Consider the following 14,365-nt stretch of genomic DNA (forward strand, 5'->3'; position numbering starts at 1 on the left):
CAAAGGGACTAGTGTTCTTAATACCAGTAATATAGGGGGACCAACAAAGGGACTAGTGTTCTTAATAACAGTAATATAGGGGGTCCAACAAAGGGACTAGTGTTCTTAATACCAGTAATATAGGGGGACCAACAAAGGGACTAGTGTTCTTAATAACAGTAATATAGGGGGTCCAACAAAGGGACTAGTGTTCTTAATACCAGTAATATAGGGGGTCCAACAAAGGGACTAGTGTTCTTAATACCAGTAATATAGGGGGTCCAGCAAAGGGACTAGTGTTCTTAATAACAGTAATATAGGGGGTCCAGCAAAGGGACTAGTGTTCTTAATCACAGTAATATAGGGAGTCCAACAAAGGGACTAGTGTTCTTAATACCAGTAATATCGGGGGTCCAACAAAGGGACTAGTGTTCTTAATACCAGTAATATAGGGGGTCGAGCAAAGGGACTAGTGTTCTTAATAACAGTAATATAGGGGGTCCAGCAAAGGGACTAGTGTTCTTAATACCAGTAATATAGGGGGTCCAGCAAAGGGACTAGTGTTCTTAATAACAGTAATATAGGGGGTCCAGCAAAGGGACTAGTGTTCTTAATACCAGTAATATAGGGGGTCCAACAAAGGGACTAGTGTTCTTAATCACAGTAATATAGGGGGTCCAGCAATGGGACTCCTAACGCAATGGCTGTACAGGAAGCAGAATTCCCTTGGCGATGGACTTTATAGAATGCAGCATATTAAACAAGTAACCAGGGAGACAGATATAGTCCATCCACAATCCACTCGCCCGCAGTTCATGTACAGTATATATGCTTCCTTGGATATATGTCTCCCTAAGTGCCTACGTTTATTTTGTTCTCTTAAGAAGATAATTTGGATAATGAACAGCTTTAGATTTTTTAAATTAATGTATTTTTAAATGTCTTGCCTACAGAGCAGTCGTGAGACTGAACACTGTAATTATCAAGGTGGGAATACAGTATAACCTCCTCCACTTCTGTGATTAGCATGAGCGACTTTCAGGAGAACGTATCATTAAGGCAGTGCTGCAGGTAACAAATGTCCCACAAGACTGTGCCTAAATATAAGCTGCACCCCGAGTGGTAGGGGTCGGGGAATATTAATATATTCATTGGTGCTACTAAATGCCCCTGGGGTTATAAACACCAAAATCTTCTTGCCAGGGTTGTAACTAGAACTTCAAATCTTCTCAATGCCTCCCCCCCCCCCCCCCAGCCTTTGTTACTACAATGCTGCTTATACCCCTTTCACACTGCAACTACAACCTGGGTTGCTACCGTGTCAACCTAGGTCAAGGTGCGGTGTGAAAGCACAAAACTGATACCTCTTTCACATCACAAATGCCAGGTTGCACCCTGGATTTGGAAATGGGTCTGTCCCCGGAGCGATCGGTATTTGCGAGGAGACACTCCTCTCAGCGATCCTGCATTATGCTGGGTTGTTGACGTCACACGTGGCCTAATGGCCTAACTGGTCCAGCCCCACCCCCTTACCACCCACCTGCTTCCCATTGCTGTTGCTCTCGACAACTATCATTTTTACTCCTTTTTGGGCAAATTATATTTATGTGTTTTGTGGATTACAATATACAGTAGGTTGCTGAAATAAATCAACATGAAGCCTATTTAGGAATTGCTGAGCCTAGTGAAGGAAGATTAAATCAGACTGTGTTGTACTTGAGCTTATTGTATAGGGTGGACGGAATATCTAGAATTATCACTATAGACACTTATTAGCAGTGACCTTATATAGCATTTTATCTGATTACCAGAGACAAAGAGAAACAGCTGAAAGACCTTGGGGATGACAGGGGACCGCTCTGCAGCAGATCAATACATGACGTCTCCATCAAGATTGATGATGTTGATGATGATGGGGACAGTGGTGTTGTTCTCCGGCTCTGCTTGTTGTGGGAAGATAGAATGATTTGTTGAGCAAATTAACTGCATTGTCGAACGCACACAAAACATTCCTAAATATGGCACTTGTTCATCATTTCCCGGTTCTGCCACCCCTTCTCTCCCTAGAAACATCGCTATTGACTCGATCACACTGACGTCCAACAGCACATGGAAATGCAGTCCGTTAATAGGGAGACTTGCAGGACAGCCAGGCAGCTAGCACGTGAACACATCTCCTCACTTGCGGCCGAAGGGGAACGAAAACATTCAATGGTTACCGACCATCTAATTATTTATTTCATCTTTAGAAAGAAAAGTCAGTGAGAACTGACTTTTATTTCAGCCGGAGATGGACGAAAAGGGGGCGGGCTCTGATGTCATCTGCCCTCCCCGAGCAGGCACCAGCCCGCCTGCGTTCCCAAGGAAACGCCCAGCGTTTCCTTGGGACCACTGGGCCTCCTATGGTTTTCTCCTTATTCGCATGACTGTTTCATTTTATTTTATGTTGAAATAGAAGTAAGACAAATAGTGATATGCAAAAAATGCAGATTATGAGGGTCAAATGTTGTAAAGCTTCTAAATGTGAAAAGTGAGGATGTCGCCAATATTAACCAATCAGATTCTGTCTGTCATTTTCTAGGATGCAACAGAGGAATGATAGTTAGAATCTGATTAGAAGCTTTAGTAAATTCACCCCTAGGAATCAGTGATGCCTCGTGGACCCGGGTCAGTGTAAATGGCGCACCGGGTAGCGGGGCAGTGTAAACGGATGCTCTCTTCTGCCAGCGCTGGCACAGAGTCCCCCCCCCCCCCACACCACCATTATGCCGGTTCGGAAGGTGAGTCGAAAGCCAGGTCTAAAATCCCGGGTGCGACCCGGCTTGTAGGTATAAAAGGGGTATTCGTTATTGCATACCCACCAAATGACCCATTCCATTAGGTACAAAATGCTCTGTTCCTTGACTCTACTGCCACCCCAAACATCACTGTGCTGGACTCACTGGCAGTTGATGTGACGCCCTCTTTGAATATTGGACTGTGCTGGAGTCCCACCTCTGTAACTGCTACTGGCTGGAAGTCCAGGAACAGAGCATTTTGTACCTAATGGAATGGGTCATGTTGGAGGGTATGTTATTTCTGCACAGAGACCCAGGGAAATATTACTCCCCAGCGTCCTGTTCATTAGAACAATGTGGGATAAACAGTGTTAACGTGTACGTGACCAGACATCTTTGTATATCCTGGAGGTCGCCCTCTTGAGTATTCGCAACAGGGACCGATGTTGTAGATCTGCGCATATGCAGATATGCACATTGCAGGTCTTCAATGTGGGCACCCTCTGATACTTGCATAGTCAGCTGGGGTGGGGCGCGAAGGAGGCGAGTAGGGGGCCTTCCCATGCGAATGCTCTGCATTTCCTGGGCGTACCCAATACAACTGCGGCGGGTACCGTCTTGCGGGGTCGTTCAGCTGATGTAACCGGACGACAGCTGCCCGCCCAGTTCTCAGAGCAGGAAGCCGCAAAGCAGAGATTGACTTAGATCCGCCAGCACTTGAGAAATCATTCGATGGTCAGCGACCATCGAATGATTTCGGGACCGCATGCTAGCCTGTGAATAGATGTTTATGCAAAACATCCATTTGCAGTGCGGTGGTGGGTGTGTGTGTGTGTGGGGGGGCGGCGGCGTTTGCACGGCCGGTGGGTGGTGTTACAAGGCTCGCTAAGCAGTGAACTAACGCTGCTTATCGAGCGAGCCAGAATGACCTCCCAAGTGCCAAGTTGGAATGAGCCGTGCTGGAGAGCTGCAGGGGGAGTTCAAGGGAAAACGGGTCCAATCTGTGCCTCAGACAATGTGTATGGCCAGCTTTACCCTTCAATGATCCAAAAAGAACTGAGATGTAAACATGATTTGGAATGGAACTTGTCTGTGTCTACCAGTATGTTCATTAATATTCCTGTCTCTTGTAGGACAGGCGATTTAGTGATGAAATAGACAAGCTTACCGGATACAAGACGAAGTCTCTGCTGTGTATGCCGATACAGAACAGCGACGGGGAGATCATCGGAGTTGCACAAGCGATAAACAAAACCCCCGGAGGAGCCCCCTTCACAGAGGACGATGAAAGAGTAGGAATAACTTTTACCATTACTGAAATAAATGTAAACAATGACCCATTTATTATTGGTACATAGACATCATTGTCAAATTCCGAGAACGCATTTTTGTTGAAGTGTGATTATGGTACAGCTGTTGGTTACTACGGTGTGAATTAACTCTAATGCTAGGTTTCAGTTTACCACAATGCAGATATCACTCATACTGAAAACGTGTGAGTGCTATTAGCAGCGTGTTTAGTAGGTATAGAGCATAGGTGTCAAACTCAAGGCCCGCGGGCCGAATCCGGCCCGCCAGACCAACTCTACTGGCCCGCGCCGCCAGACCAAGTCTATTGGCCTGCGCTGCGCTGCCAGTCTATAAAGCCGGCTGCCTCCTGAGAACGCTGTGGTGCTGAGCGTTCCCAGGAGTCCATTGCGCTGCCCGGCGACGTGCGCGATTGCGTCATGCCGTCATGCCGTCATGCCCGCGCAGTATGCTTTGCCTCTGGCAAAGGAGCGTGGGGTGCGGCTGCGGTGACGGCTGTCCTGTCCTGCCCTGCCCTGGCGCGCGACGGAGGGGGGATCTTTTTGCCTGCTGCCACATCCTTGCAGTAAGTGGCTCTCCCTCAAAAAAAAAAAATATATAATAAAAATGCACGAATGCTGGCTATGGTGTGACTCACCTGCTGCACGCTGCAGCACAGAGTCTTGTCACATGGTGGCTTGGTGGGCTGCTGGTGGCATATTGAAATAAGTATATTTAATGTACTTTTTTAATAAATAAGTATTTGAAATATGCTTATTTCAATATGCCACCAGCAATACAGCCCACCAAGCCACCATGTGACAAGACTCTGTGCTGCAGCTTGCAGTAGGTGTGTTATATATTAATAAATATATGAATGATGCTGGCTATGCAGTGACACACCTGCTGTAAGCTGCAGCACAGAGTCTTGTCACATGGTGGCTTGGTGGGCTGCTGGTGGCATATTGAAATAAGTATATTTCATGTACTTATTTATTAAATAAGTACATTAAATATACTTATTTCATATACCAGCAATACAGCCCAGCCCAGAGTCTTGTCACATGGTGACATGGTGGGCTGTATTGCTGGTGTATGAAATAAGTATATTATTTATATAATATATATATATATATATATATATATATAGTTATTTATTAAATAAGTACATTAAATATACTTATTTTAATATGCCACCAGCACCTAGTTATTACTTACAAAACAGTAATAATTGAATGCAGTGACAATAATTTATTACGATAATAAAGAGTGGACGCATAGTCCTATACAACCGGCCCTTTGAGGGTGACCAAACTGCTGATGCGGCCCCCGATGAATTTGAGTTTGACACCCCTGGTATAGAGGGACCCAGTGCCGTAACAAGGCAGCACTGCTGCACCATGGGTATAGGCCTTGTCCCTATACCCATGGTATCATTACATCACACCTAGGGGGCGTGGTCACTGACCCCGCCCCCAGCTCTGGTTGGTAGAACACTGCCTGCATCGCCCTAGTGCCTGCAGCGGGGCAATCCAGGCAGCGCCGGTGCTCTGCACGTTCTTACACTTTTTCCTGTTCCCAGCCTAGCTACTTTTATTTAACGAATAAAACAATTGAAATGAAAAAAGCAGCTTATTTACAGTAGATATTTTTTTAGTCTTGGTCAGTTCTGAGAATATTTAACAAATCCAACATGATTTCATGATGTAAGAAGGTGAAATGTGAAAATACTACAGTCGGTAAATACTTTTATTATCTTTGTATGTTTGAGAATGGTCAAGTTCTTGTAGGTGTGTGAGCTGTGCTTTTATTTAGCTTTATTCAGCTTGGTTGTCTTTATTAAAATTGGATTCTGATATCATATAATAGGGAATATTTTTATTGAAAACACATAGGATGGGATTATGGGGGGGGGGGGGGGGACCGGCACAGGGCAAGGCTTTTCCCTCCACTGCGAAGCACTTGCACCTCATCGTCAGCTCCTTGGCTTTGCAGTCTAGCTGCAAAACCAGGCACAGGGCGGCCATGTTTCAAGTTGCAGCGCAAAGCCGCCAGGCCCAACTCTGGAGCAGTCCGGACACACCTGCATTTTCCAGACCACGCTTTCCTGAAAATTCTGTGTTCCACCTCCGCAATGGTACATCATTGCCGCACCCCGTTGGAATTTAAACTGTGATCACCCTGCTATAGCAGTTTAAGTGTTTGCTGACTAGCGCAATCACAGTTGCTTATTTGGTCTGAATCGGGACCAGTATTTGGCTAGGTCAAAAATATTGATTACTTATTATGCATCATCATCAATGAGTGGGATATGTATCAAACCTTCTAGTGGAAATGTAATCACCTCCTACCCATAACTAAACTGATTGGTTGCCATGTCCACTTCCCAACTCTTTTTGAAGAGAGGCTGAGCAGTGGATTTTATTCATCCCAGCAAAGAACAGCTACAATGGCAGAAACAAAAACCCAGCTGCATCCTCATATTGATAGTGATGGTCTGATGAAGAGGTCCCATGATTGTAACAGGTTTTTGATTATATTGCTTCTTGCCCTAGGATTTTATACAAAAAAAACCCCATAATGAATATAGGCCCTCATTCTAGTTGTTTCGGTACCCGGCGTGTTCGCTCTAGTGACCGATGTTTATGCGCATATTCTTATTGCGCAAGTGCAGGGTTTCTGTGCGGGCACCTTCGCCAACTTGCATAGTCCGCGAGGGCGGGATGGAGGAAGGCAGGGGGTATTTGCATGCGAATGCCTGGGCGTACCCCCGAAAATGCTGAGTGCATCCAGGAAAATGCTGGGCGTCCCCATGTGAACGCAGGTGGACACCTGCTTTCTGGATTTCAGCCGCCCGCCTAGTTCTCGGACGGTCGGACCCGGATGCTGCAAGTCTAATGGGCCCCATACATCAGCAATCACAATTAATGGATTTTCAGATCCAGGGATTTTTTTGCCAGATAAATGGATTTTACAATCTATCTGACTGCCCACACATTACAGATTTATTTCAGTGATCGGCAGATTTTTCCATCTAAAGATTGCATCTTCATATGTGGAAATTGCCCGATTGTCATTTCAGCTGTTCATAATGTAAATAGATGAAGAAGACGAATTGGGAATGCCCACACACATAAAAAAGATCTGCAGATAATACCAGATTATTAAACATGTTTAAAAACCTGATTAAGCAATCGATTGGCGATTTTGATTGGGATTGCCAAAAGGGGGAGCCCACACATCTAAAATTAATTGTGGCAATCATCTCCATATCTGAAAATTGTCACAATTAATTGCTGATGTATGGGGCCCATTAGCCAGGAATTACTGCTTCTTAGCGAGCCATTGGGGCTAGGGCCAAATTCGGCCCCTATAAGTGAAGACTTGCATTCTATTACCCCATAGCGGAACTAACAAGGTATTATACAGCACAGTTACTTGGATATGTCACATATTCACATTACTAAAGCCATACCCTGGACAGCTGATGTCCATAAAATGATGCGCGTCCTTGTAAAAAATGATGCATATTGTGTAACGCTACAATAGTAAACCAGAAGAGTCAAATGTACGGCTTTGGTCCTCTGCAATACTTCAGAGCACTAGCATGTAAGTGTACCCGACACAATCAGCATGGTGACATCATATTGTCTTGTATCCTTGACAACGATTGACGTTTGTAAGACAGAATCTGTACACACCTACAGTCATTTGTGATCATTCCAGTGTGAGATAATATGACAAATTATGCATATTAAGTGCTTAATTGTATTGTTCTACTAATACAATGGGCAATTTTATTTTTAGAATAAAAAATTCTTGGTAAGATGTTTCTTAGTTTACTGCCATTATCGACAGGCTGGATCTTTCCTTCTATCTTCCAAGCACGTGTTTCATCTGCACTTCCTATCCTTTAGTGTTGTCAAAACCCTCTGATGTTCTGGGTTCTACTGTACTTGGGGTCCAGGATATAAAATGAGGATATTTTATGGTTCTGATCTCTTTTCCAACTCTTATGACGTTTGTACTAAAGTACATACTGTATGACGGAAAAACTGTTCATTATACTGTAAATTGGGGTAGGAATGATCATGTGTGACACATAGAAATAGATTTGGGTTTATCTTTCATTCACTTTTTATTTTTGGGTTGCTTGGGGGTAACTTTACGAAATATCACCTAGACGAAAAATCGTCACTTTTCTCTTTTCTCTCTTCTTTTTTTTTAGGGCGAATGGAGATTTGCCTTATTCAAATGATGGACCGATTTTTCATCTAGGCAAAAAATTGGCGAAAGGCACCTGGATCTGCGAATCAGACGCCAATCCATGTGCTTTCACCACTTTTCCAGGGAAAATGCTTCCAAATTCTACGCATTTTGAGGCATCTTTCGATAAATGCCTTTTTTGCTGAAAAAAAAAAAGAGTCTCAATTTAGACAGGGAGGGATTTTTGTTTTCATCTTGTTAAAATGGGTTTAAACCAAAAGTGTCTGTTATTAAGGGGGGACATTTACCAATATGAAAAACCTAGTTTTTCGTATTGGTATTTCCCCTACGGCTGCATACGACTGTTTTAGTCGTATGCAAAGTCGTGTTCCGGAGGGGAAATTACAAAGCAGTCATATACGACTGCTTTGTAACCATTCGTATTAGCGGCCGTATATACGGCCGCTAATACGAATTATTTGTAGCAGTCTGCACGGATCAGTCAGATCCGTGCAGGCTGCAAGGTGTAAAATTTTTTTTTAAAATAAATAAATGGAAAAAAAACGGCGTGGGGTCCCCCCCACAGCCGAAACCAGCACCAGGCTAACTGAGCCTGGAGCCGGTAATTAAAAATCAGGGAACCCGACAAATAGGGGTTCCCTGATTTTTAACAACCAGCCCCAGGCTCCTGCTCTGGGGCTGGTTCCCAAAATACAGGGGACAAAATGACTGGGGGTCCCCCGTATTTTAAGAACCAGCCCCAGGCAAAACCAGCCAGCAGGGTAATGCCACAGCCGGGGGGAGACTTTTTATGCAAGTCCCCCCGGAAGCCTGGTACTGTCCCCGATGCCCCTGGGCGGTGGGCATCGGGCTGATTATGTTGTAAAAAAAAAAAGATAAAACTATTGTTTTTTACTGTGGCACTACAAGTGCCAGCAAGCTGGGACTTGGAGAACCACAAGTCCCAGCCTGCTGGGCATTAAAGGGCCCGCTGGCACTTGTAGTTCCACAGTTAAAAAAATAGTACACAAAACACACTGACACACATTTTAAATAAAAGTTTAATACACACATCACAAACACACTGATACTTACCTATCTTGATCCCGTCGGTAGGTCGCTGGCTCCGGGTTGGCGGCTCCGGTGTCGGCGGCTCCAGTGTCGGCGGCTCCGGGTCGGCGGCTCCGAGGTCGGCGTCCTGTCTGAAGAAAATCCATGTTGGACCTGTGGAAGTAAATCCTACTCACCAGGTCCTCCATGGATGGTCTTCTGTCTTCTCTCTTCTTTTCCAGGACTTATCTTCTGTCTTCTGTCTTCTTCTTTCTTCACGCTGCCGCCGGGACTTTCAGAGCTGGAGAGATGTTGCCTCCTCGACGTCTGGACTAAGAATGAATTCTAGCCAATCAGGAGCCGACTTTACTGGCTCCTGATTGGCCACTAGGTGGCTCCTGATTGGCTAGAATTCATTCTTAGTCCAGACGTCGAGGAGGCAACATCTCTCCAGCTCTGAAAGTCCCGGCGGCAGTGTGAAGAAAGAAGACAGAAGACAGAAGATAAGTCCTGGAAAAGAAGAGAGAAGACAGAAGACCATCCATGGAGGACCTGGTGAGTAGGATTTACTTCCACAGGTCCAACATGGATTTTCTTCAGACAGGACGCCGACCTCGGAGCCGCCGACCCGGAGCCGCCGACACTGGAGCCGCCGACACCGGAGCCAGCGACCTACCGACGGGATCAAGATAGGTAAGTATCAGTGTGTTTGTGATGTGTGTATTAAACTTTTATTTAAAATGTGTGTCAGTGTGTTTTGTGTACTATTTTTTTAACTGTGGAACTACAAGTGCCAGCGGGCCCTTTAATGCCCAGCAGGCTGGGACTTGTGGTTCTCCAAGTCCCAGCTTGCTGGCACTTGTAGTGCCACAGTAAAAAACAATAGTTTTATCTTTTTTTTTACAACATAATCAGCCCGATGCCCACCGCCCAGGGGCATCGGGGACAGTACCAGGCTTCCGGGGGGACTTGCATAAAAAGTCTCCCCCCGGCTGTGGCATTACCCTGCTGGCTGGTTTTGCCTGGGGTGGTTCTTAAAATACGGGGGACCCCCAGTCATTTTGTCCCCCGTATTTTGGGAACCAGCCCCAGATCAGGAGCCTGGGGCTGGTTGTTAAAAATCAGGGAACCCCTATTTGTCGGGTTCCCTGATTTTTAATTACCGGCTCCAGGCTCCGTCAGCCTGGTGCTGGTTTCGGCTGTGGGGGAGACCCCACGCCGTTTTTTTTTTTAAAATTTATTTAATTTTTCTATTTTTTTACACTGAAGCCTGCACGGATCTGACTGATCCGTGCAGGCTAAAGGCAAATACGACAGGAAAATGATGTTCTATTTTTCTGTCGTATTTGCGTGGGTGTTTTACACCACTAAGCAGCCGTATTATCAGTACGGCTGCTTAGTACATCATGAACCACCATTTTTTTGAATGGTGATTTCTGTCGTATCCTATCGATGGTGTAGGACATTCGTATTTGTAAATACAAATACGAATGTTCCATCTTTAGGACTACGAATTGTTGTATTTTTGGGATTGTAAATCCCGAAAATACAAATTCGTAAAAAAAGGTGTATTTCTCCCTACTAATACACCTTTTTTCTACGAATCCATTTTGGTAAATGTCCCCCTAAATGTGCGATTTAGACCCTGAAATATGACATCAATGTTGATCGGTTTAAAAACAATCTTAAAAGTAATAAGTTTCATAGTAATGCTAGGTACACACCAGGACGACTAGGGCCCGATCAGCACAATCTAGATCCAATTCCGATCAATCGGATGTAGATTGTGTGCTGATTGGGCCCTTTTCTGACCTGGTGTGGAGCGATTCCGATCCGATGCGCGGTCCCGCGGGTCGGTCGGTCGTTATTGAGATCCTACCTGCTGCAGGTAGGATCTCAATGACGACCATAGAACCGGGTGCGGGTCGCCATCGGATCGGACCCGCTCACGGTGCACATCGTGAGCGGGTCGTGCCCTCCCGCGTCATCGTGAGCGGGTCGGACGAGACACTGACGACCCGCTCACGATGTGCATCGTGAGCGGGTCGTCCTGGTGTGTACCCCGCATAGGGCTTACCATACTGTCCCTTTAAACATGGACATCTGTTTTATTTCCTGGTTTTAACAGCCACAGAACCTGTGTAACTCATGCACATCCCTGTTTAAAGGCAGGACCAATTTAACAATGGTGCAGCTCCAGGCCTCCACATAAAAATATTCCCATCATCAAGACAGCATGATGATCACCAGACAGACGCCAGCTGGCCACATGGTTGGACATAAATCATTACAATTTTATTTATTTTTTTCTACGCAAAATGATGCCACTTTTGTACGTTTATATAATTAGGGAGGGCAGGGCAGGTTTGTCCTGCCCCAGAAAAAAACACCAGGAACTCAGGGACAGTCCCCCCTGTTGCGCCCACCCCCCCAGTCGCTCACCACCAGCGGACTCCCCACCCCGTGTTTCCCCTTCGGCTGCCTCCGCCGCCATTCACAGCAGTGACCAGGCAGCAGGCCCCGCTCGGGAATGCTCGGGACAGCTTGGGCGCCAAAACTCCTGAGAGCTGCCGTATGATCACCGGAGCCGAGGGGCAGGGGTCAGTGAAAGGAGGGGGGAGCGACGACCGGAGGGTGCCCCTAGAGGTGGTGCACCAGTGGTGCACAGCTGGAGGCACAACTGACGCACATCTACATTCTGATGGTATGCCCGGAATTTTTCCAGGACAGCCTGCTGTGGCAGCGCAGCTGAGCCCGGACAATTTTCGGGAGTACCGCTGAAGTGTTTAAATTGCATCTGCGACTGGCTATTTTCTTCTTTTAACCCTTTGAGTGCCAAGTGAATTTGTCAAAATTAGTGTGAAAAATTGCCAAGCAAACATTTGTATCCATCATAATGACCTGCAATGTTTACCTTATATAGGAAATGTCATCTTATTGTACGCAACATTTTTTATTTGAATTTATATAACAAATGTGAGCGATGCTGGCATCTTTAGCGGAAATGCTGAACATCTCTCACAGAGAGGTTGGCACTCAAAGGGTTAATGCCTGTGGCCATGAATGAATTGAGAGAAATAAATTTCATAAGGACAACCTGCCATCTCCAATCCTATTAAATCCCAATATACTTTTGTCATGATATCATTTTAATGGAAGCCTGAATAATCCAACCATCACTTTACTGCCCTGATCATTTTCCACCTTCACCTCCTTACTAACTGCTGGAATTATTACATCACTCATGAATATAAAATCCTGTGCTTAGTATCTCCCAGTCTTCTTCTCGTTCTCAGAAGGAGACCTGAGACTCATCTGTGCTCGTTATCTCCAAGGACGGAAACAATGCGATATGTGAGAGAACGATGCTACCAAGTTATTAAGAGGATGACATTTTAATTATTTCTCATGGAGACTTAATATTGTCTCATTATTTAAATGAATAATAAATATCAAATATAGTCTGTTGTAGGCACCAGTGTCCCCCGCTTATAACAGTCTGCAGCATAGACTACATCGTGGCACATAACTGCTGGGCCCTGTGTGGTATTTACAACCCAATGTAAGGGATTCAGCATCTGATGAAGTTGACCTCATTACACAAGATATCAGGTTGAATGTATGGGATGCAGGGTAAAAGGTGTATGGAATACAGAATGTATGTCTGGAGACAGGATACATACGACATCCCGGCTGTGGAGATGGCAGTCCAGTCACGGCATCCTGATACGGAGAGTCCGATAGTGGTTCCTTTGGTAACCTAACCCTCTCTCCCTATCTCCTAACCCTCCCTTGTAGTAACCTAACCCTCTCTCCCCACAGCCTGACCCTAACCGTCTCTGCTAGTGCGTTACCTACCCCCCTAGCTTGCCCAACATAACCTGTAACATCATTTGCAGGGTTTCAACAAACAGATAATCTAGGGGAGGGTCAGGGTGTAGGACAAGAACCGCTTTTCTCATGTAGACATAGAAGGCAAGTAGATGGTATTAGAGAGGTCAACCAAACATTGCTTAAGAAACCCCCCAGAGGAGACCTTGAAAGGTCAGATTCATCACAGGCACTTTTTATAAGTAAGACCTTTTAGTGGACGTATGTTTTTATTTCCCATCGATGTACGGCATCTCCTGTGTTATCTTACAGCTGGGGAACATTCTGATCTTCGTAGGGTACTCTGCTTTATTTCATTAACTGCTTGTCTAGATATGATAAGCCGGACACCGCAGGGTAGTGCTAGGTCATTCTGCGGGGAGCTGGCAGCGGTGTGACTGATGGATAAGACTGAAAAATATTTTGTTGGTGATATTTGCTGTTTGTTGTTACTATGGGGGTTATTCAAACCTGATCACTGTTGTGCGATTTCGCAAGGTGGGTGATTACGGAACAACTGCGTCTTTTTCTTCGCAAGTTGATTGACTGGAAGCTTCAATTTGTGGGTGGTAACTGGCTGTTATCTGGGAACATCAGGCGTTTTCAGGAAGCGACGTCAGCTGCGGGCCCGAACAGCCTGTTTCTATCACACCGGCAGAGTAGGTTCAGGGTTACGCACAGACTGCGCACACTGGTGATGGTGAGTTTCGCAAGTCTTTCGCAGCCTTGTGTAGTGCATCTAATCGCAGGGCTCTACAATTTTGCGATGGTTCCAATGGGCATTTGTATTCTTCTCTGGGCAGCTGCATCACACGCGATGAAGTCCGTAGCCTGAAAATCGCAATTGCGCACTTTTCTGTACAAACATGAAAAATTCCCTGATCCAAAATGCTCGTGGTCACGAATGTATTAAAATAGGGAGGTACGCAGTCAGACTCAGACCAGAACCGGGGATTTACCGGTAGGCTCCGATGATTTTTTTATTACACCGCCCACTTTTTTAGGTAGGTGGGGCATAAAAAACTTTTAGTTAATGCTGCCGGGCAGTCATCAGCTACTGAGTAACCCGGCGGCGGCTGCAGGTTGGGAAGCTGATTTTCCAGATTCCCAGAGGAGCCATGTTGGCTGACATCATGCCCTGGACATTCCCCCTGTGGGCCATTACCATCCCAGTCCGGCACTGTATGCTCACTATC

General features: G+C 45.6%; 1 protein-coding gene across 1 annotated transcript in view; it reads left to right on the forward strand.

Annotated features, from left to right (window-relative positions):
- The window catches only part of PDE11A (phosphodiesterase 11A), a 383,685-nt gene that overhangs the window by 57,538 nt on the left and 311,782 nt on the right, over positions 1-14,365 (forward strand). The window contains exon 2 of the mRNA XM_083154719.1: positions 3,890-4,048. Coding sequence (XP_083010845.1) covers positions 3,890-4,048 — 159 coding nt within the window. The remainder of the gene's footprint in view (positions 1-3,889; positions 4,049-14,365) is intronic.

Source organism: Crinia signifera, chromosome 7 (genome assembly GCF_055691185.1).
Source record: "Crinia signifera chromosome 7, ASM5569118v1, whole genome shotgun sequence".
NCBI classification, from domain to species: domain Eukaryota; kingdom Metazoa; phylum Chordata; class Amphibia; order Anura; family Myobatrachidae; genus Crinia; species Crinia signifera.